The sequence below is a fragment of the Felis catus genome, chromosome B1 (assembly GCF_018350175.1).
Source record: "Felis catus isolate Fca126 chromosome B1, F.catus_Fca126_mat1.0, whole genome shotgun sequence".
In the NCBI taxonomy this organism is placed as follows: domain Eukaryota; kingdom Metazoa; phylum Chordata; class Mammalia; order Carnivora; family Felidae; genus Felis; species Felis catus.
In genome coordinates this window covers 24,411,459-24,436,847 of record NC_058371.1, presented here as the reverse complement: position 1 = coordinate 24,436,847, position 25,389 = coordinate 24,411,459, and the positions used below count along the sequence as shown (strand labels likewise).

The following is a 25,389-nucleotide window of genomic DNA, read 5'->3' as shown; positions in this document are numbered from 1 at the left end:
CAGGCTCAAGTCTTGGAATAACCCTTATTTGTTTTCTGTGTGGCTCATTTAAAAAAAAATATGTAATTTCTACTTTCTTGATTTTCTCATTTCACATCTATTTTAAAGACATTACTTCGTGGTTACTATGTAGTAGGCATCGTTTTTTGTTGTTGCTGTTGTTGTTGTTGTTTTTTTTTTTTTTTTTTTTTTTTTTGCCACAAGTTAGGTAACTGCATTATAACTGTAGGCATGGATTACTGAAATAATCATTAACTGCTTTTCCTCTATTCACTATTTTTCAGTGCAGTTCAACATCATTCCTGATTGCATTTGGAAAGACTCACTGGGTTTGAACTAAGAAACCCAACTTAATTACTATCAACACCACGCCAAAACATGGTTGGGATGTTCTCGTTTCCCCAAAGGAGTGTGCCAATTATCCACTCGCTGTTTCTCAGCTCTAAATTCTCTCTTTTTCTCTGTTCTGTGGAAATGGATCTGGACTCTTTGCATAATCTGTCTTTGCCAGCTGGCATGATGTTATGTTTTGTCAGTAGAGGGTACCAGAGCAATACGGCTGGAGTCAAACACGTTTTTGCCTCCTGGTCTATGGTGCTAGCTCTTCATGCTCCTGCGGTGGGCAGTCACGGAAGTGTCCAGTTCCTGCAGCAAGGATGTTTTCTTCATATAAGATTCCTAACACATGCAGTTGCCCCAGCACCAGGCTTCTGCAGTACCCAGTGGCCAGCAGCTCCCCTAACACCCCTATACCACTCCACAAATAATTTCATAGCACACGGCCTCAGGTGAGACATCTCCTTGCGAACAAAATTCTCTAGTACCTATCCTAAAGGGTACTTTCCCCACAAGTTCAAGGGAGAAATGTCCAAAGTACCAATGAAGTGTCACCGAAGTGTCTGCCATCCAGCGAACACTCCATCAAATTCTGGGTCTCAGTCCTGGCGCACGGGAGCGGCAAGTTCTCTTTGGCGTCATCTAGCGCAGGGCGAGTAGAGTGGCTGCCCCTCATGTCTATCATTCCTGTAACGTTTAGAGTTCTCTTTACTTCGTAATGGCCACGTCTCCTCAGTCCTCCATCCTGAAGCAGTGGGTGACCCAAGGCTCGGCATCACCACCCGGCCCTTCCCTTACCAACAAAAGGCAACCCAGAACTGGCATTTCTTGATCTTTCCCTAAGAAGCAGAAGATGGCCCACACAGCTTTTCCTTTTCCTGGTAGGACGGGCAGAGACTGCAGGAAAAGCTTAAGAGGAACAGGCAGCTGAAAAACAGGTCAAGGGAACCACTCTCTGTCCTGAGTGCCCGGCATCTCCAACTCCTTATCTGTGTACACTGAGTGACCCATAAAAGTGCTTCTGCCCCCTCAGGTGACACCAGTAGCGGGCCAAGCAAGAGTTTCAGCAAGACCAAGAGAGAGAGAAAAAAAGAAGCAGGCCGGAAAAACATTGCAAGAGCTCAGCAAACCACATCGTCATTGAAACTATATCCCTCGAAGTAGGTCAGAACTTACACACTAAACCTAAACAGGGTTGCTGCTTATTAAAATAGAAGATTTAAGTGGAAGCAAGAGTCTCTTAAGTTAACATACACAATGCCCAGGACGCAACTGGAAATTATTCATCATACAAAGAATACAGCTCAAATGAGAAGAGACAGTCAAACTGAAGCCAGTCATGAGATGAATTGGAGGTCCGAACTAATGGACAAGGATTTTGAAGCAGCCATAATAAAACCGCTTCAACAAGCAATTGCAAATACTCCTGAAACAAATAAAAATAGAAAACTGAGGTAGAGACATACAAGTTATTATAAAGAACCAAGTGGAAATTATAGAACTAAAAACTATGCTAATGAAAATTAAAAAAGAAATTTTCTGGGTGGGCTGGGTGGAGTGGAATGACAGAGGACATAATCAGTGAACCTCAGGATGGATCAACAAAATTCTTAATTATAACAACAGAAAAATAATAGGCCAAAAGCAGTAAACAGATTCTCAGGGATTGTGGGGAAAAAACAACAGATCTAACATTTGTATGATCAGGGTACTAGAGGAGAGTAGAAACAACGAGGGACTAAACAAGTATTTAAATGAATAATGGATGAAATGCTCCCAAATTTGGGGAAGGAAATAAGCTACAAATTCAAGAAGCTAAAACAGAATAAAAGCAAAGACTTCTATGAGGCATATGATAATTATGTTTTTGAAAACTAAAACCGAACAACAACAATAACAAAACTCATAAGTAACCAGGGGGAAGGGACACTACCTTTAGGAGAATGAATTTTTATGACAGTGATTTCTTATCTGAAACCATGGACAACAGAAACAAGAGGCACAACATTTTCCAAGTGCTGAAGCACAATAACTGTCAACCTCAAATTCTGTCTCTGGTAAAACTGTATTTCAGGAGTGAAGGGGAAATAAATATATTCTCAGACAAAAAAAAAATCCCAAAACAAAACAAAACAAAACAATGACAAAAAACTAAGAGACTTTGCCACCAACAGATCTAGCCTCAACAAAAAGTATAGGAACTTTTCTAAGCATCTAGGCTATAATATGAGAAGGCGGCGTGGAACTCAGAAAGGAGTGGTGCCTGGGGGCTCCGGCGGTTAAGCGTCTGACTTCAGCTCAGGTCATGATCTTCTGGTTGGTGGGTTCAAGCCCCACATTGGGCTCTGTGATGACCGCTCAGAGCCTGGAGCCTGTTTCAGATTCTGTGACTCCCTCTCTCTCTGTCCCTCCCCCACTCATGCTCTTTCTCTCTCTCTCTCTCTCAAAGATAAACATTAAATTTTTTAATAAAAAAGAAAGGAAAGAAAAACAGAAGAATGGATAAATATAGAGTATATGTGTAACTTAAGTGCCTGACATTAAGCTTTTGATGGGAAAGACATCCATTTCAAAGACATGTGTCTCAAATAAATGTATTAAAAGCTATACAAGTATGTAAAGAGCCAGGCCGTCCTACCCATGAAGTTCCCCTTTTATAAAAATAAAAATAACTATTTCATCCCTGGGTAAAAATAAATAAATAAATAAATAAATAAATAAATAAATAAATAAATAAATCGATAAGTAAGTAAGTAAGTAGTCCCGGGAGACCTAGATAACTGACCACTTCAGTAATCGTGTTTCTCCTTTCCCATGACCTCACCGTGTGACCCTGGGTGTGCTGTGTACCCTCCAGCACTTGTGAATAATTAACTTTGTTTCCTCCAAGCTCTCTGATGGTTGATGCTGACGTGCATCTTGAAAGTGTTGGGGCGTCTGGGTGGCTCAGTGGGTTAAGCGCCCGACTTCGGCTCAGGTCATGATCTCGCGGTCCGTGAGTTCGAGCCCCGCGTCAGGCTCTGTGCTGACAGCTCAGAGCCTGGAGCCTGTTTCAGATTCTGTGTCTCCCTCTCTCTCTGCCCCTCCCCCGTTCATGCTCTGTCTCTCTCTGTCTCAAAAATAAATAAACGTTAAAAACAATAAAAAAAAGAAAGTGTAATAAGGGGACACGGCACCCACAAAATTGGCTCTGGTTTGGAAATGTCTGCTGGGGCTGCCATACGTAGTACGGGCCCTGGTAAATGCCTCCAAACATTCCTGTCTGATAGCATCACTATCAATAGGTTGAGATGGAGGCAAAGCAAAACCAACGATTTTCTTCTCTCCAGAAGCTTCTTAAATCCTATTTGGTGGTTGAAATAATTATTTGATAATTTGATACAGTGCTCACTGTATGTGCATAAAACACTGAAGATAATAAGATATAAGAAGTAGAGAGGGTAACAAGACCTAAATGAAAGCACGGTGTCAATATTTTATGTTAAGTGGGAAAAATGTTGATGCCAATAGGGCCTGATAAAAGTCATGTCTGTACATGGTAATATCTCGTGTAATCAGTAAAACAACTTTATAGAAGAATACACTCAAAAATGCTATAAATAAATCAAGATGGAATCATCAAAAAAAAATGATCAAGTAACCTGTAAGAAGGTAAGAGAAGAGAAAAAGAAACAAGGAACAGAGGTAAGAAACAGAAAGTAAATAATGAAATGTTAGACTTAAAACCTAACACATCTGGGGTGCCTGGGTGGCTCAGTTGGTTAAGAGTCTGACTTCTGTGCAGGTCATGATCTCACAGTTAGTGGGTTTGAGCCCTGCATCGGGCTCTGTGCTGACAGCTCAGAGCCTGGAGCCTCCTTTGGATTCTGTGTCTCCCTCTCTCACTGCCCCTTCCCTGCTCACACTCTTTCTCTCAAAAATAAACATTAAAACATTTTTTTTTAAACCTAACACATCCAGAATTAATTAAAATCGAAAATGGTCTGAATACACCAATTGAAAGACATCCTTACAGTGGGATATTATTCAGGGATAAAAAGACATGACTCTCAAATAATGAATACATGCATGGCTGACTTTTAAATGCTTATTGTTAAGTGAAGAGTCCAGTATGAAAGGCTATATAATTTTTGCAGTTACATATTCTGGAAAGAAGCGAATCTATAGACCCATTAAACAGGTAAGTGGTTGCCTAGGGTTCTATGCGTGTTTGTTGGGAACATAGAATAGGGAAACTACAAGAGATTTCTTAGGGCTGAGAAAATATTTTGTATGATGCTATAATGGTGAATACAAGAAATTAAGTATGTGTCAAACCCCATGAGACTTTATGACAAAAGGAGTAGCTTAATGTATGCAAATAAAAAATGTTTTAGAAGATTTAGGGGATTCTAGGATTGAACACCTAATGTGATGAAAGACCCAAATGTATTACAAATGTACGGAATAGCCTCTGTAATGGGGACTGGGGGGGAGGTGTGACCCATGTAACTGGAAATGAATGGAGCCTGTAAGACAAAAGGAAATGAGTCTGCACATTTCAGACAGGTTTTTCCTTTGGGAGTAGAGGTTAACAATCCCGAAACCACTACACATGCATGCTGGAGTTGAACAATTAGTAAATGGATGGCAGATAGGGAAAACCAGGTCTCTCAGTGTTGGTATGATAGGTTACAGATCAACAAGAAAATGAGGCTAAAGTAATCCATAAGGCTAAGGACTAGAGTGAGAGAATGAACTCATTTCTGACTTAATATAAAGATGTTTACATGCAGACATATTTATAGATAAATGTATAGCATACATCTCCAAATATGTCCCTGCTTAAAAGAACCATGACTCTTTGGAAGAACGGCTGGTTTGAGGACTAAGGCAGGAAATAGATGGGCCTGGAGCATCTCTTCGTGACTGAAAATAAGAAACAACAAAAACAACCAAACCAAAACCAAAACACATATACATACAGAAATGAAACCACAAATACGGGGATAGGTCAAAAGATACAGGACACAGAAGCCAACTAAAGATAATCCCAAGGGCTGAAGCTGCAACCATCTGACCAAAAAATTGATAATAATAAAAAACATAGTGAAAACATTGGATCATAACCCAAAGAATAAAAATATATTATTCATATGTCCTTACTATGATAGATAAATGATTGAACAAAGGGAAAGGAAAAGAATAGCATTACAGTGGAAAAACCGGACAAACATCATCTCAACCAGGTAAGCAAATTATCAACAGTGTTAAAACATTCCGATTGTATGTGCCCTTGATACAGTGTGATGATAATGGCACTTCTTCCTCCCCCAAACACATTACCCCAGTGTGATTGTGAGAAAAACGTCAGACAAACGTCACTTAAAGGACACTCTACAAAACAGCAGAACAGTACTTTGCAAAACAGTCAGGATCATCAAAAACAAGGAAATCTGAGAAGACTATCACAACGAAGAAGAGCCTATAGACATGAGTACTAATTGTTAAGTGGTATTTCTGATGGAATCCTGGAATAGAAAAAGTATATTAAGGAAAAACATCCTGTTTTTCTAGGAGCGCCTGGGTGGTTCAATTGGTAAAGCATCCAACTCTCGGCTTCAGCTCAGGTCATGATCTCTTGGTTCCAAGAGATTGAGCCCATGTCAGGTTCTGCACCAGCAGCATGGAGCCTGCTTGGGACTCTCTCTCTCCGTCTCTGTCCCTCCCCCACTTGCACTGTCTGTCACTCTCAAACAAAAATTAAGTAAACTTAAAAAATACAATTTTTAGCTAGACATAATGTATCTATATTGGTTCATTACTTATAATAAATGTACCATGTTAATGTAAGGGTTCATAATAGGAGCAAGTAGATGTGCCATACATAGGAACTTTCTGTACCATTTTTCCAATAATTCTGTAAAAAGAGAACAGTTTTAAAATTTAAAAATGGAAATTGGCAGAAAGGATTTTAAAAAAGATCCAACTATATGCTGTCTTCAAATACATAATTTCAAATATAACATTATATGTAGATGGAAAGTAAAAGGATGGAAAATATATAGTACGGTAACAATAATAAAACTAAAAAACAAGTCATGTCCATATGAGTATCAAATAAGACTTCGGATTAAAGACTGTTATTGGCCCAAGAAGAGACATTTCAAAATCCAGAGTGCAAACTATTACGCTATGTGTCAGGCACTAAAGAGATATTTCATGATAAAAGGAACCCTCCACTATGAAGACACAGAGATCACAAGCATGATCTCTGGTACATGGTCTGGTACATGATCTTTGGTACAAACCAAAGAACAGATCTTCAAAATACATGAAACAAAATCTGCTCGAGTTGAGGGAGGAAATAGTTAAATCCACAAATTATATAGATAACGACTGTAACACCATGCTCTCTGCAACTGACAGAACTGTAGGACAGAAAATTAGCAAGATGTGGAACCACTAAAGAACACTATGAAACGGGATCTAACTGGCATATATAGAACACTTTACCAAGCAAAATCAAAACACACATTATTTTCAAGTGCCCAGGGAACCTCTGCCAAAAAGTGTGTGCTCCTTCACCACATCCTGGGTCCCAAAATCAATCTGAATAAGTTTAAAGTATTTAAATAATACAGAATGTGTTTTCAGTTTATCATGGGACCAAACTAGAAATCAATAATAGGAAGACAGCAGGAAAATTTTCAAATACTTAAAAATTAACACATTTATCAATTAATGTTGGGTCAAAGAACTGTCAGAAAAATTTAAAAATATATACAGAACTGAATGAAAATAAACATAGAATACATAAAGATAAAAGAAAATGTCAGCACTAAAGTGGGGGGGGGGGGAGCAGGGAAGCTTCCCGTATCACAAACTAACTATAACCAAAAGGAAAGTCCTTATATCATAATCTAAGTTCCTATCTAAGGAAACCAGGAAAAAATAGCAAAATAATTCCAAAACAAGAAGAAAGATTGAAATAACAGAACAGAAATCCACAAAATTGAAAGCAGGGAAGCAACAGGGAAAACTGGTGAATCCAAAAGCTGCTTCTCTGAGGAAAAAATAAAGCAACACTCTTAAATACACTCCCAAAACTGAAAAAAAGATAAAAAAAAAGAGAGGAAGCACAAATCACCAGTGTCAGAAATTAAAGAGGGGAATATCACTACAGATGCTGCAGTCATTAAAATGGTAATAAGATAACACAATAAACACAGCTATGCTCATAAATTTGAACACTTAGAAAAAAAAAACAACTTCTCAAAATCCACACACTACCAAAAGCAAAGCAAGATGAAACAGATAACCTGAATACTCCCATAATGCTAAATGAAATGTAAAGTCTCTCCAAAAAGAAAATTCTGGTCTGGATGATTCCTATACAATCTTCAAAAAATTTAAAAAAGGATAGAGTTCTTCCATACTCATTCTATCAGGTTGGTATTTCCCTAATACCAAATCCAGCCAAAGATAGTAAAAAATAAAGGGAGAAAGAAGCAAACAAAAACTCCTCCACACATGCAAGCAAATGACAATAAAAAAAAATCCTAGAGGACAATATCTCTTAGGAACTTAGCTGCAAAATATCCTCAACAAAATATTAACAAACAAAATCCAACAACATATATAAATAATTCTGCTCAATGACCAAGTGGGATTTTATTCCAGTTATGGGAAGCTATTTCAACTTTAAAAAAATCAATGTAACCCAATAATCTAAAGAGGACAACTCATGTCAGTGGGTGCAGAAAAAAAAATTGTCAAAGTCTAACATCCACAAGTGAGAAGAACACTCAGCAAACCAGAAGTAGAAGGAACTTCCTCAACTTGAAATAAAGCCTATACTTAATATTGAATAGTGAAAGATTGAATACTTTTCTCCTAAAATCAGTTGCATTGGCAAGTATTTTGGCCCTCACCACTCAATCTCTGCAATTCTAAATATTGTAGTCAATGAAATAAGACAATAAAAAATTAGGAGCTATAAGAAGTAACACAAAAGAATCTTGTGGTCAAACAGTTGTGTCTTGATGTAGTAGTCACACAAAATTACACATGTGGTAAAATTGCACACACACAAATGAGTGCATGTAAAACAGGAAATCTGAATACACTCTGTGTATTGTACCAACTCCATTTTCCTGGCTCTAATATTATACAATGTAATTATACAAGATACAACATTAGGAGGTTCGGGTGAAAGGTATATGGGATCTCCTTGTACACTTCTAAGCAACTTCCTGTGACTCTATGATTATTTCAAAATACAAGTTTAAAAAAATGATGCAATTCACCTATTGGTAGAATAAAGGAGACAAAACTATATCATTTCCACAGATGAAAAAAATATTTCAGAACATTTCAATCCACTAATGTAATTATTTATTAAAAGCGGTGCAAAGTTGGTAAAGAAGGTAGCTTCCTCAATCTGATTTAAAAACAAAATGTAGCCATTTCCACCACCTAAAGTTGTGGGAAACAAAGAGGGAAAAACATATCTGTATAAGTTATCTTATGTTGGTGTAGATGTTCTAATGGTTGAGGTAGTATCTTCATTAGCATTTGGCCATGGGCAGGGAGGTCAAGAAACAAGTAGAAATAAAAGATGCATTCGGTCTGCCTCATATAGAACAGAACATTGAATTTCAAGAAGCCCAAGAAGAGGGAGCTCAGGAAATAATGAGGCCAGAAGCCTTGAAAGACAAAATGCCAACAAATGAAAATGCCATTTTCTTCTACAGACTCGGAAGGTAATGTATAAGCAATGCCTTATGGACATGTGTCAGTGTGCGTGTGTGTGTGTGTGTGTGTGTGTGTGTGTGTGTGTGTGTGCGTGTGTGTGTAAAACCTGGGAAAGAGGATTTGTTTACTAGCAAAATGGTAGCTCTGAACTGGGAAAGTATACGTTAGAAGACTATTACTAAATGCTTTCTTTGCACTTGTCACATTTAGATATGATTTTTATGATTACCATCTATAATGGCCACTAGAGGCAACCATTGTTGTATTTGCTCACCATTATCTCCATTCCTAGCACAGTCCCCGAGACATGGTAGCACCCAATAACTACTTGTTAAATAAATAAAACTATTGAACTAATTCACTGAAATAAAAATAATAACGGCAAAAGCTAGCATAGATGGCTTTCTACTTAATAGGTAGTATGCTTTGCACACATTGATCGAATGAATTCTTATGACAGCTACATAGATCTAGTCCCACAGTTAGTCTGTCCATGTGGATTCCAACCAGAAGTGGGAGTGGGGCTTAAAACCAGAAGACCCTGGAGAAAGTGTATGCTAGTAACAAGAATCCTCAAAGACACTGGGAGTACTGATGCCAGCTACTGGAAGACATTTTCAGAAGTTCAAATGAGATAGTGCTTCAGCTGATATTTAGATTTACTTCTGTTTTTGTTGATGAGAATAATGGCCAGAAGGCTTTTAACTTTCATGCATATAAATCAATAAATCTTTTCTTCTGTAGATTCTGATGTAGACTATACTCTGGAAGATCTTCCCACACATGATCAGTTACCTCTTCGGATAGGTTTTCCCATTACTTGTTTCAGATTTAAAATAATATCTTTATACCACGATCAGTTCTTTGTTTTATTGTATAAAGACATAGAGATTGAATTTATTGAACTTTTGCCTCTAAACTGTTAAACAATTATGTCAACCTCAATTATTTAATAAGTAATCTCCTCTCATACCCTCATTGAATATAAAAGATATCTATCTTATATTGATTTATTGTAGATACATGTGTCTTTCTTGACTTTACATCCCATTCTATTGCTCTTGATCTATCTACCAAACTGTGTTAGTTATTGTGCTTATAAGATTTGATATATATATATATATATATATATATATATATATATATATATATTAAAATTCTATTGGCTTTTCATTTCAATAACATTTTTTTAAATATTTCTCCAGCAAGATATCCACTAGTATTTTCATCTGAATTGCTTTGCACTTGTAAGTTAACTCTGGGGAGAACTGATAACTTTAATTTAAAAAAATTGCACATTATAGAGTTCAGATTGTTTTTTAATGGAGATATTCAATAAATACCAATGTGAAATAATGCAATTAATAAAAGGCATTTAACTCACTATTTTTATGTTTATCTAAAACATTCACATCAAGAATAGTATATTTTTTACCAAAATTAATGAGCTGTTGGACTGTCAGAACACTAAGAGGGAACAAATATAAAACCTTAATGTCCTGTCAGCGACTGGTTAAAGGGCCAGATGCTACGGGTAATTTAATTGTGGTTATCGCCCAGCAGCAATCTCATGAATGTCATGACACACAGAAGCACCTGCCTACACCGATAAATCAAGTGATAACACTTAATAAACTTAAGATGCTAGAATTAAATGTTACCTTGAGTGATTATCTATGCCATCCAATATAAATGAGGGTAATTCTGAGTGAAGATTATCTTCCGCCTGTTCTCCCACTAAGAAACTACTTCTACTGCTACCAAAAATGACAAGCAGCTAGCACTTTGCTAATGCCTACGACTTGACTCAACATCGACTCAATTATCAAAATAACCCTACAAAGCAAGTATCATCATTTTGTCCACTTTACAGTTGGGAAACTCAGGCACAGAGAGGTTAAGTAACTTGCCCAAATCACACAGCTGATAAATGATAGTATGCAATTGAAATTCATGTAGTCTGGCCCAGGGCCCACGGACTTCACTCTGATGCTTTCCTGCTTCCCAGGACACTTTGAACTAAGGCTCAATTCCTGGCAGCAGTGGCGTTCCTAGATCTTCCTCACAGGATCGGCTGAGGTGGCCTCATATATAGGACATTAAGGGTCAGCTTCTTCCCCTTTGCATTTCTGTGCTCCCACCTTCCTCATCCTCTTACGTGTGCTCTCTCAAAAGCCCTCTCCTATACACTTTCTGCACTAAGCTGGCCAATTCTGTTTCCAGGGGACCCAACTAAGACACATGTTAAAAACATACTTTCAGGACACCTGGGGTGGCTCCATCGGTTGGGTGTCTGACTCTGGCTCAGGTCATGATCTCATGGTTTTGTGAGTTCGGGCCCCACAGTGGGCTCTCTGCTATCAGCGTGGAACCCACTTCAGATCCTGTCCCCCCTCTCTGCCCCTTCCCTGCTTGCACATACAATCTCTATCACAAAAATAAACATTAAAAAATAATGTTTTTTATATTTTTATACACACACACACACACACACACACACTTTCATCCTCTAGAAACACTGTCGTTCATCCCTTTATTTCTAATATGCATCACAAAGCATGCCTTTAATATCATTGTGCCATGCTGAGCTCAAACTTTTAAAATGACTCTTGATCACAAGTAATATCCCAAGTTTTCAGACTTGCATTGAAAATGATACAATGTGAACCTAACTAGCTTGTCAAGTTTAAGTCTACTTCTTCCACATGCAAACTCTTATTCCTGACAAGATAGATCACTACTTGTTATTTTAATATATTCATGAATAGATTTACTGGGGGGTGGAAATACCAATGACAGAACAAAATCAATGGTAATACTTCAGAAAGCTATAGTATTTTTGTCAGCAGACAGGATAGCACTTGAGACTATGGTGGATGGATACCTGGTAGCAGGTGCAGAGGGAGTATCTCCTGCTCTGAAGGCTAGAGAGATCCAGGCACAGTGAGTTGGAAAAGCATTTAAACTTTCTAATTGTGCCTTTCTTGGCTTTGTGCTAAAACCGAGGGTCCATGTAGAGTATATGTTATGTCGTTTTGTGCTTCTTCAAATATAAATATATGTGAAAACTCAGTTAGACTAAAATATTTATTTTGGTTCCTCTGACTCTGCTACACAGAAAGAAAGAAAAAGTATAAATTTAAATCTACTGAGGCTCTGGTGCGGAAAAAGTTTTATAATGTTATTATAAAAATTACAAAATGACCAGTGGGGGGAATGAGCGTGATATGGACAGAATGGAAGGAGGCCAGGAAGTCCATTTATACGCATAGTCATCAGAAAGTTATTTCTAACGTCATATGATATTCTTTCTTTGAAACACTTACGAGATTCTCTTTCAAAATGATTTATTCTTATTATTTACCGTGACCCTACCAACATTTCCCTCAGTCCGTTAAGTATTCTGCACGGAAAGAAAATCCTTTGGTTTATTTTAAAGAGGCACAGTCAGTGTTAATTTTCTATGCTCAGCCAATGCCCTCATGAACTTCTATTTGACACTGAATCAGCCTTGCAGCATCTCTTGCTTTGAAACTCATTGTCCTTGGAAATTCCTTACTCCTAAGAGGCATACATTTTATTCAACAGGGTATGTTTAATTTTCAGTAGCTTCACATTGTTTGCACTCATCTTGTTCCCTTTGTTATCGATGTGATTTTGACAAATACTATAGATAATTTCTATTTTCATTGAGTGTTAAGGGGTTTATTCAAAAGCAGAGGTGACCTATTTGGTGTTGCACTGAAAAAATAGTAAAGGACTATTCCAAATGATAGTTTAGTATGGGTAAGGAAATAAAGAGGAGCTGATTTTTAAAGGGAGGCTGCATTAAACTAAAAAAAAAAAAAACAAACTCTACAAATTTGCAATATTAGCATTGGCAGGAAACTTAACTACCACCATCTTTTAAAACTAAAAACTGGGGAGATATATATTATTTGCTAGTCTTTTGAAAGCACCCACTGGTAAATTTATGTTGAGTTTGAGATCAGTATGTTCTTCAGGTAAGCAGCCAAAAGCAGTTGATTTGTTACATTCTTGGGCTTGAAGGAGAAGACAGGAAATGTTAGAGGGAGAGATTTGGGAGTTATATACTTACATCTGATATGTTAAAGAGTATACCATACAACTTAGCTCAAGAATATAGACGACATAAAAATAGATGGGGCAAGCTTTAGTGATGATGGTGCTAGCTGGAATATTTTTTTGCAAATAATTCTATTCATCTTAAGACTTGAAATAAGACTTATCTAAACTAAGTTTTATTTCAATGAAGTTAGTATCTTGGCAGCAAATGACCACTTATTAAACTTTTTCTGATACCTGAGAAAGAAATGTAGTTAGATATTTGCCAAATGCTTTATCAAAAGTTTCCTAAATTAACAATATCTGTGTGATTTTGCTAACTTTACAGACATACTTTACAGTCATGTTATTATGCTTCAAACTTTACAGTCATTTTATTATGCTTCACTTTATCATATTTTGCAGGTATTGTGGTTTTTATAAATTGAAGGATTGTGGCAACTCAGCTTCAATGGCAAGTGTATCGGTGTCATTTTTCAAACAGCATTTGCTCACGTTGTATCTCTGTCACATTTTGATAGTTCTCACAATACTTCAAACTTTTTAATTATTATATATGTATTATTGTAATCTGTGATCAGGGATATATGATGATCTGTGATCAGGTATATATTATAATTGCTCTGGGCTTTCACAAGCCGTGCCCATTAAGACAAAGAACTTAATAAATGTGTGTGTTCTGATTGTTCCACTGAGGGGCCATTCTTCCATCTTTTTCTCTCTTCTCAAGCCTCCTCTGTATTCCCTGAGAACAACACTTAAATCAGGCCAATTAATAACTTATAATGGCCTCTAAGTGTTACAGTGAAAGGAAAAGTCACACATCTCTCACTTTAAGTCAAAAGGTAGAAATGTTTAAGCTTAGTGAGGAAACCATGTTGAACGTCAAGCAAGGTTGAAAGCTAGCTCTCTTGAACCAGTTAGCCAAGCTATGATTGCAAAGCTCTTGAAAGAAGTTAAAAGTGCTACTCCAATGAATACGTGGATGATAAGAAGGCAAAACAGCCTTCTTGCTGATATGTAGAAAGTTTCAGTGCTCGGACAGAAGATCAAACCAGCCACAATATTCCCTTAAGCGAAAACCTAATCCAGGATGGGGCCCTAACTCGCTTCCAGCCTAGGAAGGCTGAGAGGGGTGAAGAAGTTGCAGAAGAAAATTTGGAAGCCAGCAGAGGTTGGTTCATGGGTTTAAAGAAAGAAGTCGTTTCCATAACACGAAAGTGCTAGGAGGAGCCGCAAGGATTGATGTAGAAGCTGCAAGTTGACCAGATGCCCTAAGATAATTCATGAAGGTGGCTGTATTCGACAGCAGATTTTCAACGTAGATGAAAGGACTTTCTATTGTAAGAAGACACCATCTAGGACTCTCATAGCTAGAGAGGAGAAGTCAACACCTGGTTTCAAAGCTTCAAAGGACAGGCTGACTCTCCTGTTAGACACTAATGAAACTGGTGACTTTATGTGGAAGCCAATGTTCATTTACCATTCTGAAAATACTAAGACCCTTAAAAATTATGCTAAATAAACTGTGCTGTATGAACAGAACAACAAAGCCTGAGTCATAGTACAACTGTTTACAACATAGTTTACCGAATATTTTATGCCCACTGTTGAGACCTCCTACTTAGAAATAAAGATTTCTTTCAAAATATTACTGCTCTTTGACAATGCACCTGGTAATCCAAGAGCTCTGATGGAAATGGACAATGGGATGGATGTTGTTTTCATGCCTGCTAACACAACATTCATTCTTCAGCCCATGGATCGAGGACTTGCTCAACTTTAAGTCTCATTATTTAAGAAATACATTTTGTAGGGTTATAGCTGCCATACCGAGTGTCTTTTGATGGATCTGGGAAAAGTAAGCTGAAGACCCTCTGGAAAGGATTCACTAGCCTAGATGCCATTAAGAACATTCATGATTCACAGGAAGAAGTCAAACTATCAACATGAACAAGAGTTTGGAAGAAATGGATTCCAACCCTCATGGATGACTTTGAGAGGTTCCAGACTGCAGTGGAGGCAGTAACTGCAGATGTGGTGGAAACAGCAAGAGAACTAGAATTAGAAGTGGAGCTTGAAGATGAGACAATCTCATGATCAAACTTGAACAGATGAGGGGTTGCTTCTTATGGAAGGTCTCTTGAGATAGAATGTATTGGTAAAGAGGCTGTGAATATTGTTGAAAGGACAACAAAGGATTTGGAATATTACATAAATTTAGCTGATAAAGCAGCAGTAGGGTTTGTGAAGATTGACTCCAACTATGAAAGTTCTACTGTGGGTAAAATGCTATCAAACAGCATCATGTGCTACGGAGAAATCCTTCATGAAAGGATGAGGCAAAATGTATTCTCTTATTTTAATAAATTGCCTTGGCCACCTTCACCTTTAGCAATCACCACACTGAACAGTCAGCAGCCATCAACATCAGAGCCTCCACCAGCAAAAAGATTATGATTTACTGAAAGCTCAGATGACGGTTTGTAGTTTTTAGCAATGAAGTCCTTTTTAAATTAAGGTGTGTGCACTGTTTTTTTTAAGACATGCTATTGCACACTTAATAAACTACAAAATAAACAAAACTTTTATATGTACTGGGAAACCAGAACATTAGTTTGACTTGGTTTATTGCAATACTCACTAAATTCAAGTAGTCTGGAACCAAATCTGCAATATTTCCAAGGTATGCCTTTATAGGAAACAGACAAACTTTTTCAGAGTAGCTCTATCTTTTTTGCATTCCCAGCAGTGTTCCAGAGTTCTAGTACCTTTACATCCATTTTATCACTTGCTATTGTCTGCACCTGTTATTTTATTAATTGTAGTTATTATGGTTAATGACTTCCCAGAGCTTTTAGTGTGAAAATATGTATGATTGTCTTATTATATAATATTGAAAGCCTTATTCTCTACACATATTTACCCAAAATTCTCCAATGTGGCTTAGATTGTTGATAAGTTTATTGATTCATTTAAAAGTGGTTAACAATGGGTATGAAATGAGCCTTCTGATGTGGGAAATAAGGAGATCCAGTCTTGAAGACTTAGGAAGACAGAGTATGGAGAAAGAAAGCTAATTCTTAGAACCATCTGCCCTATCCCACCCACCCCCAAAACACTTAAATGACTGGTTATGAATTATTTTCAGTAATCTTTGTAAAATGATAAAGGTTGGAAAAAGCAACATAAGATTAAAAATGAGGTGTTTTTCTAAATGTTATGACAGGAGAGAAGATGGGTTCCAAATGAGTTAACACGCTTTAATTATTTGGGAAAGGTGGAAAGGAGGATAGAATATTAAAACACGTTAGACTGATGTGTCTGTGAGCATTTAGAAAACAAAGCATCAGCCATGTGACCTCAGAATGGAAGATTTAAAACAAACCATGCTAAAATTGGATCACCACATACATGAAGTGAATATACAGAATTAGATATTCTTAATTTCTGGCAAAATATGGTAAAATATCTAAAGAGAATATTATGGGAAAAGGTTGCAAAAGGACTGAGCTGATTATATACTTTAACCACAGAATGATGATTAAGGAATTGATAGAAATCTTAAAGTAGTCTTAAGAGATTCTGGTAATACTCTTTCCTCATTATGAGGAGTATGTTGTCAGGAGTCCAATAAATAGTTGGAAACAGAACTGCTTTTCATTTTTCCCTCTTCCTATACTCAGTTTTCTATTCCCACCATACTTTCTTTTTCTGTTTATGCATTATCTGACTTGTAATTTCTCCAAAACTACACGTAAGAATAGACACATAATTCAAAGTGAAACAAAAGAAAAAGGCTAATGTAGTTAACAGACCTAGACCATCATATGTAATGGCCCTCCATGGTATATCTCCTCTATTCCATGACCAGGCAATTCGTATTTTTTTATAGTTATCTGGGCTTGGCTAATACCTCATCTAGGGCTCCTGATACTGAAGTAAATGATCTTCTCTATACGTATGAACCCCTAAATTTTATTTAGCTTCCTACCACCAGATGTTTTTTGATAATGAGTCCCATAACCTCACATTTTTGAACAGTATGCGCCATTAACCAAATTTCCAAAGACAAGTTTTTTGTTAAGACCAACACAAAACTGCACGTTCAATAAGTCAATTCTATATGAAACTCAAATGAAGCTATAATTCTGAGAGTCCACAAAGGGAGCTTAATTAAAAACAGAGACTGGTCCAGTATATAAATTACAGAGTCATTAATTTCAGATAAGTCATATAGCTATAATTCTAATTACCTATATAAAATATGAAGTCAGAAACCACTCTCCTTCTATTTGTTTATTTTATTCTAATTTTATTCTTCACAAACTCTGTAATATATCTTTTTATTTTCTTAAAATCTTAGTATCAAAATAAAAACAGTGAGCTATAGTCATAGCATATTTTGAATAGCTTTATGTAATCATAGAATTAATAAAATGGTCATTCATTTCTTTACTGCTTTCCTCTGTATTATACAGTTAAAAATACTTACTGAGTTGTTGCATTATATTTCTTGGGAAAAAACCTGTATTTTCTCCCTTTATCATAACATAAGGGGATGGACTGGCCCAGGCAGGACTACAACTGAAGGGTATGCCACGTTTACAAAATGTCTTAATGGGACGACCATATCTCACTTTGTCCTATTCCCCTCATTCTGAAATACTCAAGATCAGATGCATTTCTTTGGCAACTACGGGCATTATTACCAAAGACCTTAGTTTGAACCATATATTTTGCCTGGAAGGGGAGAAAGCTGAAAGATGCTTTCTGATCAATCAGAGCATTGATATCCACTGATAATTTTAGCAGCTTAGCTACTCATGCTCTTGAGAAGTAGAGGTCAACACCCTGCGGGGATGGTCTTTAGAACCGTGACACAGAGCACTGCTAAGTGGAGCTGGCTTTGTGGGATTGCAGTCATTGGCCCCAGACTAGGACCTTGGGTACCTGAAAGGAGGAGAACGGAAGCCAGGATGGGTTGGAAATGTCTAGCCAAGCGAGGTCCTCGAGGAAGAAGAATTCTTAGTGTTCCTTGATTCCACACATCTAACTCCACAAACACTTGAGAATTTAACGGAGTATTTGGGACAATGCATTTTTTTTTGTTTATAAGTTAATAACAAAAAGTAAAACCACAGAAGTGGCGTAGTGCTTCAGGATAGTCAAACAATGACATGAAATGCTCCTATGATACAACTTTCCAAAACACGCACATTATTGTCATTTCTTCAGACACTGTAATTCTTGGTACACCTGAGTCACCCAGATTAAGGGTCCTAAATTTTAAGAATGCCATCTTTCTAATGTCACAATCATCTGGTTCTATGTAATATTTTCTCAAATTGATTAATATTAGTTTAATTAATTAATATTAACAATGAATTCTTAAACATCATCAATGCATTTAATCATTTAAAATGTTGTGCAATATTAAACTACATGTTTTGTTGATCTATTCTCCAAGATTTGCATGGCCTATTCTGCATAAAATATTCATTCTTATTAAGTCATCCCAGACTATTACAGCATTCTTTAAGTTAAAAAAAAGACCCAATGACAAAAAACATAAATTTGGTACGTGAGAATAATCTGTAACCTTCTACTTTTTATATGTCCTACACCATCTGCAGTCAATTAAGTGATTCCCAGGTGTTCACAGTAATTGCTTTAACGCAAGGTATGTCACTTTAGGGGTCATTAAATATTTATTATAAAAACCTCATCTACATTTTTCTCCATTCATTTAGGGACAAAACATGCTGATGTTTAGTATTGGCAAAAATGAACTGATTGGACTTATTGGATTATTTAAAATAATTTGTAAATAACATCATTAAAAATATTTTTATAGGCCAAAATTTGGTGAAAAAGTAAGAAGAGTAATGATGCTGATTTAGTTTTGCTTACCTATATTCTTTATTTTAAATGAAACATATGTACTTATAATTTGTGGCTAAGATGTCAAAAACTCAAACCAGATTGTCCTTTTCTTGCCAGGACTAATGAACAGTGGGGAACTTAAGGGACCAGAGGATTCATTAACTAATTTCCTCTCTAAAGGTAAAAGAGTTTAGCTTTCAGAAAAGATTCACGGAGACAATCTAGCATAATACTCATTTTATAGATAAGAAAAGTAAAACCATGAAGCTTGGTCAATTGTACAGAATTATTTATATATGGAGCTAATAAAAATTATAATTACTAACATATACATAATGCATTCTATGTTCCAGGAAGTATTCCAAGTACTTCACATATATTCATTTATTTAATGCCTACATTTACTGTATGATATGGATACTCATCAATTTTCCCCACAGAAACCCGGAGTATGGAAGATGCCCAGAGTAACCTGCATTAGGTCACAGTGCTGGGAAGTGACAGATGTGGGACTTAGTTGGCTCCAGAATCCAGGCTTTTACCTATTAAAATACAACTCCTTTCTAAAACTAGTTTCTGAGTAAATTATGACTTATAGGTGAATATACTCTTCTAGAGCATTTTGGCATATAAATCACATGATTATCCTCATAATACTGTTAATTACTGAAAACCATAAAATTCTGTCTTAAAAATAATTTTCATTGAACTTATGTTCTGATTTTTCTTTTTTTTTTTTGGTTTATTTATAACATCTCTTAATAATTACTCATAATCAAAGTGCCTTTCTAGTCAGCATATTTTGTGACGGGTATTGTGAAATCTTTGGGTATGTGGATTAACTTAAATTTGTGGAACATTAAAAAATGCTCATGGTTTGAACAATCTAATAAACATCATTGCATAACAAATTCCTAACAGTAACATAGTTACTATTAAAATTATGTGATTATGGGGCACCTGGGTGGCTCAGATGGTTAGGCATCTGACTTAGCTCAGGTCATGATCTTGTGGTTCATGAGTTTGAGCCCTGCATCCGGCTCTGTGCTGACAGCTCAGAGCATGGAGCCTGCTTCAGATTCTGTGTCTCCCTCTCTATCTGTCTCTCTCCTGCTCACACTCTGTCTCTCTCTCTCTCTCTCTCTCTCTCTCTCAAAAATAAATAAACATTAGAAAAATAAAAATAAAATTATGTGATTAAATGATGTGATTAATTTTAGAAATTATGTGGTTTTATTCACTGCTTGCATTATTGAAGGATTATTTTTCCATGATAGGTGACTATTACATATTTTTGGAAAAGCTTCCAGACTCCAATTATCTTGTAGCATATTACAGTGAATAAGATGCTGATGTCTCAATCAATTTTTCCGTGTGTAGTAGTGGACTTGAAAGGTTTCTTTAAATGTTGTGCTGGTCCTGTTTCCCAGTACTCTCCTCACACCAGTTCTGTGGGGAAGTCTGAGTGCTCTGTGTGTGTGTGTGTGTGTGTGTGTGTGTGTGTGTGTGTGTATCTGCCTGCCTGCCTGTCTGTCTGCCTCCCTGTCTTGGATGTTGGAAATATACTGAGGTGGGCAGAGGGACATAACAGTTAAGAGTCTTCATTAGGGTCTTCTGTTTACTAAATGATATTAATTTTATCATCAGTTCACTTCACTTCTGAAACGAAAAGATCTAGCCAAAAACAAGTAACATTTGGGGCCTCACTTCATCTGACCGACAACAAGCCCAGGTGAAGGCATATATCATAAGGGATACTTAATAGACATATATATCATCTCTTGCAGAGGAGTCTAAATTCTTATCCCTGAATTAAGTTGAACCGGGAAACATGTTCTATTTCTTGCTCCCACAATTATTTTATCTAATGGCATTTGTGGTCACATTCTGTGCATTCTTTAAAGCACCAAGCCATGGTTAGCAGGCCCATGCCTCTTTTGATATAGAGATGCAAAAAACAGTGTATTCCTTCTATTAGACGATGTGTACATTTTGTTCAGTGTATGTGAGAAAAAAACCTAGTTTTCCATAGAAAGCTCAGATGTTTCTCTTTAAGCATAGTTGGATCATGCCATTAGTCACATTTCTCTTTACATGTTTACACCCAGGAAGGTCAACGTGTTTTTTTTTTTAATTTTAATGTTTATTTATCTATTTTGAGAAAGAAAGAAAGCACGAGATGGGGAGGGGCAGAGAGAGTGGGAGAGAGAGAATCCCAAGCAGGCTCTGCACTGTCATTGCCGAATCCGACGCGGGGCTCAAATCCATGAACCAGGAAATCATGCTGAGCCGAAATCAAGATTTGGACACTTAACCGACTGAGCCACCCATGTGCCCCAGTCAGTGTAGTGTAATTAATAATTATATAGGATACAAATAGCTTCCATATGGATAAAGAATGGACTAGTTTTTTATGTTAATTTGTACATATGTATATTTTAATTTTTTATGTCTTTGTAAACTTATAGTATTTCATTTCATTTCATTTCATTTCATTTCATTTCATTTCATTTCATTTCAGACTTATGGTATTTAAAAAATGTAATTTAGGGGAGCCTGGGTGGCACAGTTAGTTGAGCATCCAACTCTTGATGTTGGCTCAGGTCATGATCTTGTGGTTCATGTTGGAGCCACATGTGGGGCTCTGTGCTGATGGTGCAGAGCTGCTTGGGATTCTGTCTCTCCTTCTCTCTGCCCCTCCCCTGCTTGCTCATGCTCTCTCTCTCTCAAAATAAATAAATAAACATTAAAAAATAAAAATGAAATTTACAGTTTCATCATATGGACTTTATTATTAGCATAAATTGACTGAAAATCTTAAGAAAACAAAGAAAATATTCCAATCAAATCAAATATTCAAATCAAAGAAAGAAATTCTCCCTACAGAATCCTGATGCCTAATTTTTCTTATCAAGCATAGTTTCTCATATCATAAATAAATCAAATTTGACGGTTAAGTGTATAATTGACTGACAGGTACTAGAAGAGGCACAGACCCAGAAGTGATGCCTCTGTCCTGGCACCTTGCTACTCAATTCTCCCACTCCCTGACTCTCTTGTAAATTCCCTTGGGCAATGAAGGAAGGCAAGCACCTCAGACCTCAAAAGAAACCAAAAAGGGCAGAAGCTGCCCTTGGTCGCTTCTGTTTTATGTGGCGTTTAATCCTCAAAAAGTGAATTATGGAGAGGAAACTAGCACCAAATGTTAATATCACTTGGTTTAATTTCTTGCAAATGACACTCTGTTTTATTACCACATAGTAAGACTTATCTAAGGCAGCCATGACTTTAAGCTTTGAAGAATTAATGAAGACAGAAAAATGAGAAATCGCAGAATGTCATTACGGTTTCTATATAATTTGGCTATGTCATTGATTTTTGATGAATGGAAATGAAAATATCAAAGATGAGTAAATGATTCTGACAATAAAGGCTTGCAGCTCCTAGGACTTCATGTATTCTCTAAAATTTACTGAGCATTAAACAAGGGGAATTATGATGAGATATGAGATCTTCTATGAAGCATCAGACTGTGACTTTAAGCAGATTTTAAAAGTAAATATTCAGAAGAATTACATCCCAATTATTTCATATCTAATTAGCATTAATGTTTTACAGAGATAATGTTATAGACATGGCATTATGGACCTTCTTTCATGCTTACACCGCAGGACCACATTGCAGCCCTCTGGAGTTCCCCAAACATGATTGCTTGCAACTTAAATTTAAATAAGGGAGACTACTGGAAAAAACAGTAAGTACAAACAAAACTAGCACTGCCCATTAATATTATCTCTTATTCAACTTTTCAGTTTATCCTCCTTTTATTTTTCTCCTCCAGTATTCAAATGATGACAAGTGACCAACTTTAATGATGTGAACAATGTATAATATAAAATTCAATTATTATGAATAAAGTACAATTGTATTTTTTGGAAATACATGTATGATAAAATATAAATTTCATTTTTGGCTTCATTAAGGCAAATAGCATTTCAAAAAGTGTTTCATATACCTACAAAGGAAGTAGACATTCAAATTCATATTTACAAACCTCACATTTCAAATGCCATGCACTTGTGTAATTTAAAAAGAAATATCGGAAACATGCATTTGTATTAAGGTATTCATTAATTTCTCATTAAGATAAGGATAACTCATTCTTCAAATTGTAATTTGCTATTTATGCTTTTATATACATACATATATTATCAATACTAGGTAATTTCCCAACAGAAAAATATAGTATTCTAAAGATATTTTAGCATTTACATATAAATCAAATCTTATTGTTTTACATAATTAGAACTGACTTTTTATTTGCCATTTTTCTTACAAAAATTAAGTCAAATAATAATGCCATGTAATATGAATCTCTAATTTCTTTACACTATGAGAAAATATTAATAGCATTTTATCATTAGCATAACTTCTAAAACATATAAACCTTAAAAATTTAGATAAACTCAATACCAAATTCATAAGTAATTGATAAATGCTAAGATTTGTTATATTTAACTAACCATGCCATTTCTAATTATTACTAGCAGATAATATTTATTAGGAATGATTTACCTAAAACAAAGGATATATAGACCACATGATGTTATATCTCACGTGTTTTGTTAGGAAAAAATAACCTAAGAGTAATAACAAAATATTTATACTTGTCTCATAGTAACACACTGACAAGAGTAAGAAATAGCAAATAGAGGAAAGTATAACTAACTTATGAAATATCAAATCATGTGCAAGGTAACTGGGCTAAAAAAGGATGTCTGGTTTATATTAGAGAAATAATATACCTTTGCTTTCCCCAATTTAAACAATCCCCAAATTTTAAATGGAGTAAGATGCTACGAGCAATCTTAACTCCAAAGCACTCACCTACTGTCAGCTGTCCAGTTAACTGCCCCATGTGATTTCTCGCATTCACTGTTACATTCCTGTCAGACTGTAAGACCAGTGGACTATCCTGGGAAACATGTATAAAATAAAGAAATCAAATAAAAAATAGAAATATAGTCAAACTTAATATATAAAACTATGCTGCATTTGTTTGGGTACTACCAGAATTCTAATTCTTTGCTTTATATTAAGCAGTTATTTTAACATCCCAAACATTGGTTGAACAACGTGATAAAAAGATAGGGGTGCTTCATAATAATGACTTGAGGGGACAGGAATATTTCCACTTTGGTAAATGGGCATTAACTATTCGATGCAATGATTTCCAACTCTACCGATTGCTGTACAGTCAAGGTGTAGTAACTCCTCCCCTCTCCATATAGCCATTGGAATATATGCCTACCATGGAGATGTTTTAAACCCTACCCAAAGGAGGAAACCCCTTTTTAAGTTGAGTTTGCAACTTTCAGATCCCACCTTAAATATCATCTCCTCAAAATTGCCTCCCCTGATCACCATAACTACAGATTCATTCAATCCCCAAACCCCCAGTCTCCACTTATTTGGTTCAAAACACCCAACACAAGACAAATTTATTTTGCCTGGGTATATGTTTACTTGTTTGTTTATTTCTGTCATAAGAAGAAATGTCCTTGGGAAAGGGACCATAGGAATCACACATATACAATTACATCCTCAATACTTAGCATGCTGCTGAGAAAAAAGCATTTACTAGGTATTTACTGAGTGGGTAAATAAATCTTCATAATAAACATGATACTAGCTTGTGTATTTACCTCACATGGAAATGCCCTGTAAATCATAAAATGGATTATGTAGGGAGGTTTATAGAATATAAGTATATAAGATATTTGCCTGGAAATTCTCCCTTAGTATATCTACCCTTGGTTAGATGTTTACTTTCATCACTAATTTAGGACTTAACAGTGACATAATTTATTGAAGGACAATACCATTGCCTTAGGAACCTACATTTTGGGCTTTTGCCATCAATGTATCACATAAGTAACTTACAACTGCCTAAATTTTCATTTTTATGATCTAAAACATAAGCAGGGTGATCATTTACAAACTGTCCATCTATTCATTCATCAAATATTTGCTGGGTGCTTACTATGAGTGCTGTAATGTTCTAGAGGTTTGAGAAATTTCAGTGATCAAACAGAACATTACCTGCCCTCATGGAGCTTTTAGCCCAGGTAATAAAATTCTATGAAAATCTCTCCCAATACCATCCTCACCATCCAGGTGGTATGTCACTTCTGTGTCAGTGTGGATACAAAAGTGCTTTTGTATACAAGCCATACAAAAATTCATTTGAGATTAGCATTTGAGGTTTGTGATTTGGATATTCATGGGTGGACTCCATGGGCTTTTTCCTAAAGTTGATTTGTATGACATCTGACTAGATGCAAA

The 25,389-nt window shown here is 36.1% G+C and overlaps 1 protein-coding gene across 6 annotated transcripts in view; it reads right to left on the bottom strand.

Moving 5' to 3' along the window:
- Window positions 1-25,389, bottom strand: part of SGCZ (sarcoglycan zeta) — a 1,094,832-nt gene that overhangs the window by 99,570 nt on the left and 969,873 nt on the right. For all 6 annotated transcript variants that reach the window (XM_023252415.2, XM_019828324.3, XM_045056853.1 and 3 more), the window contains one exon: window positions 23,932-24,019. In XM_023252415.2, the coding sequence (XP_023108183.1) occupies window positions 23,932-24,019 (88 nt within the window). The remainder of the gene's footprint in view (window positions 1-23,931; window positions 24,020-25,389) is intronic.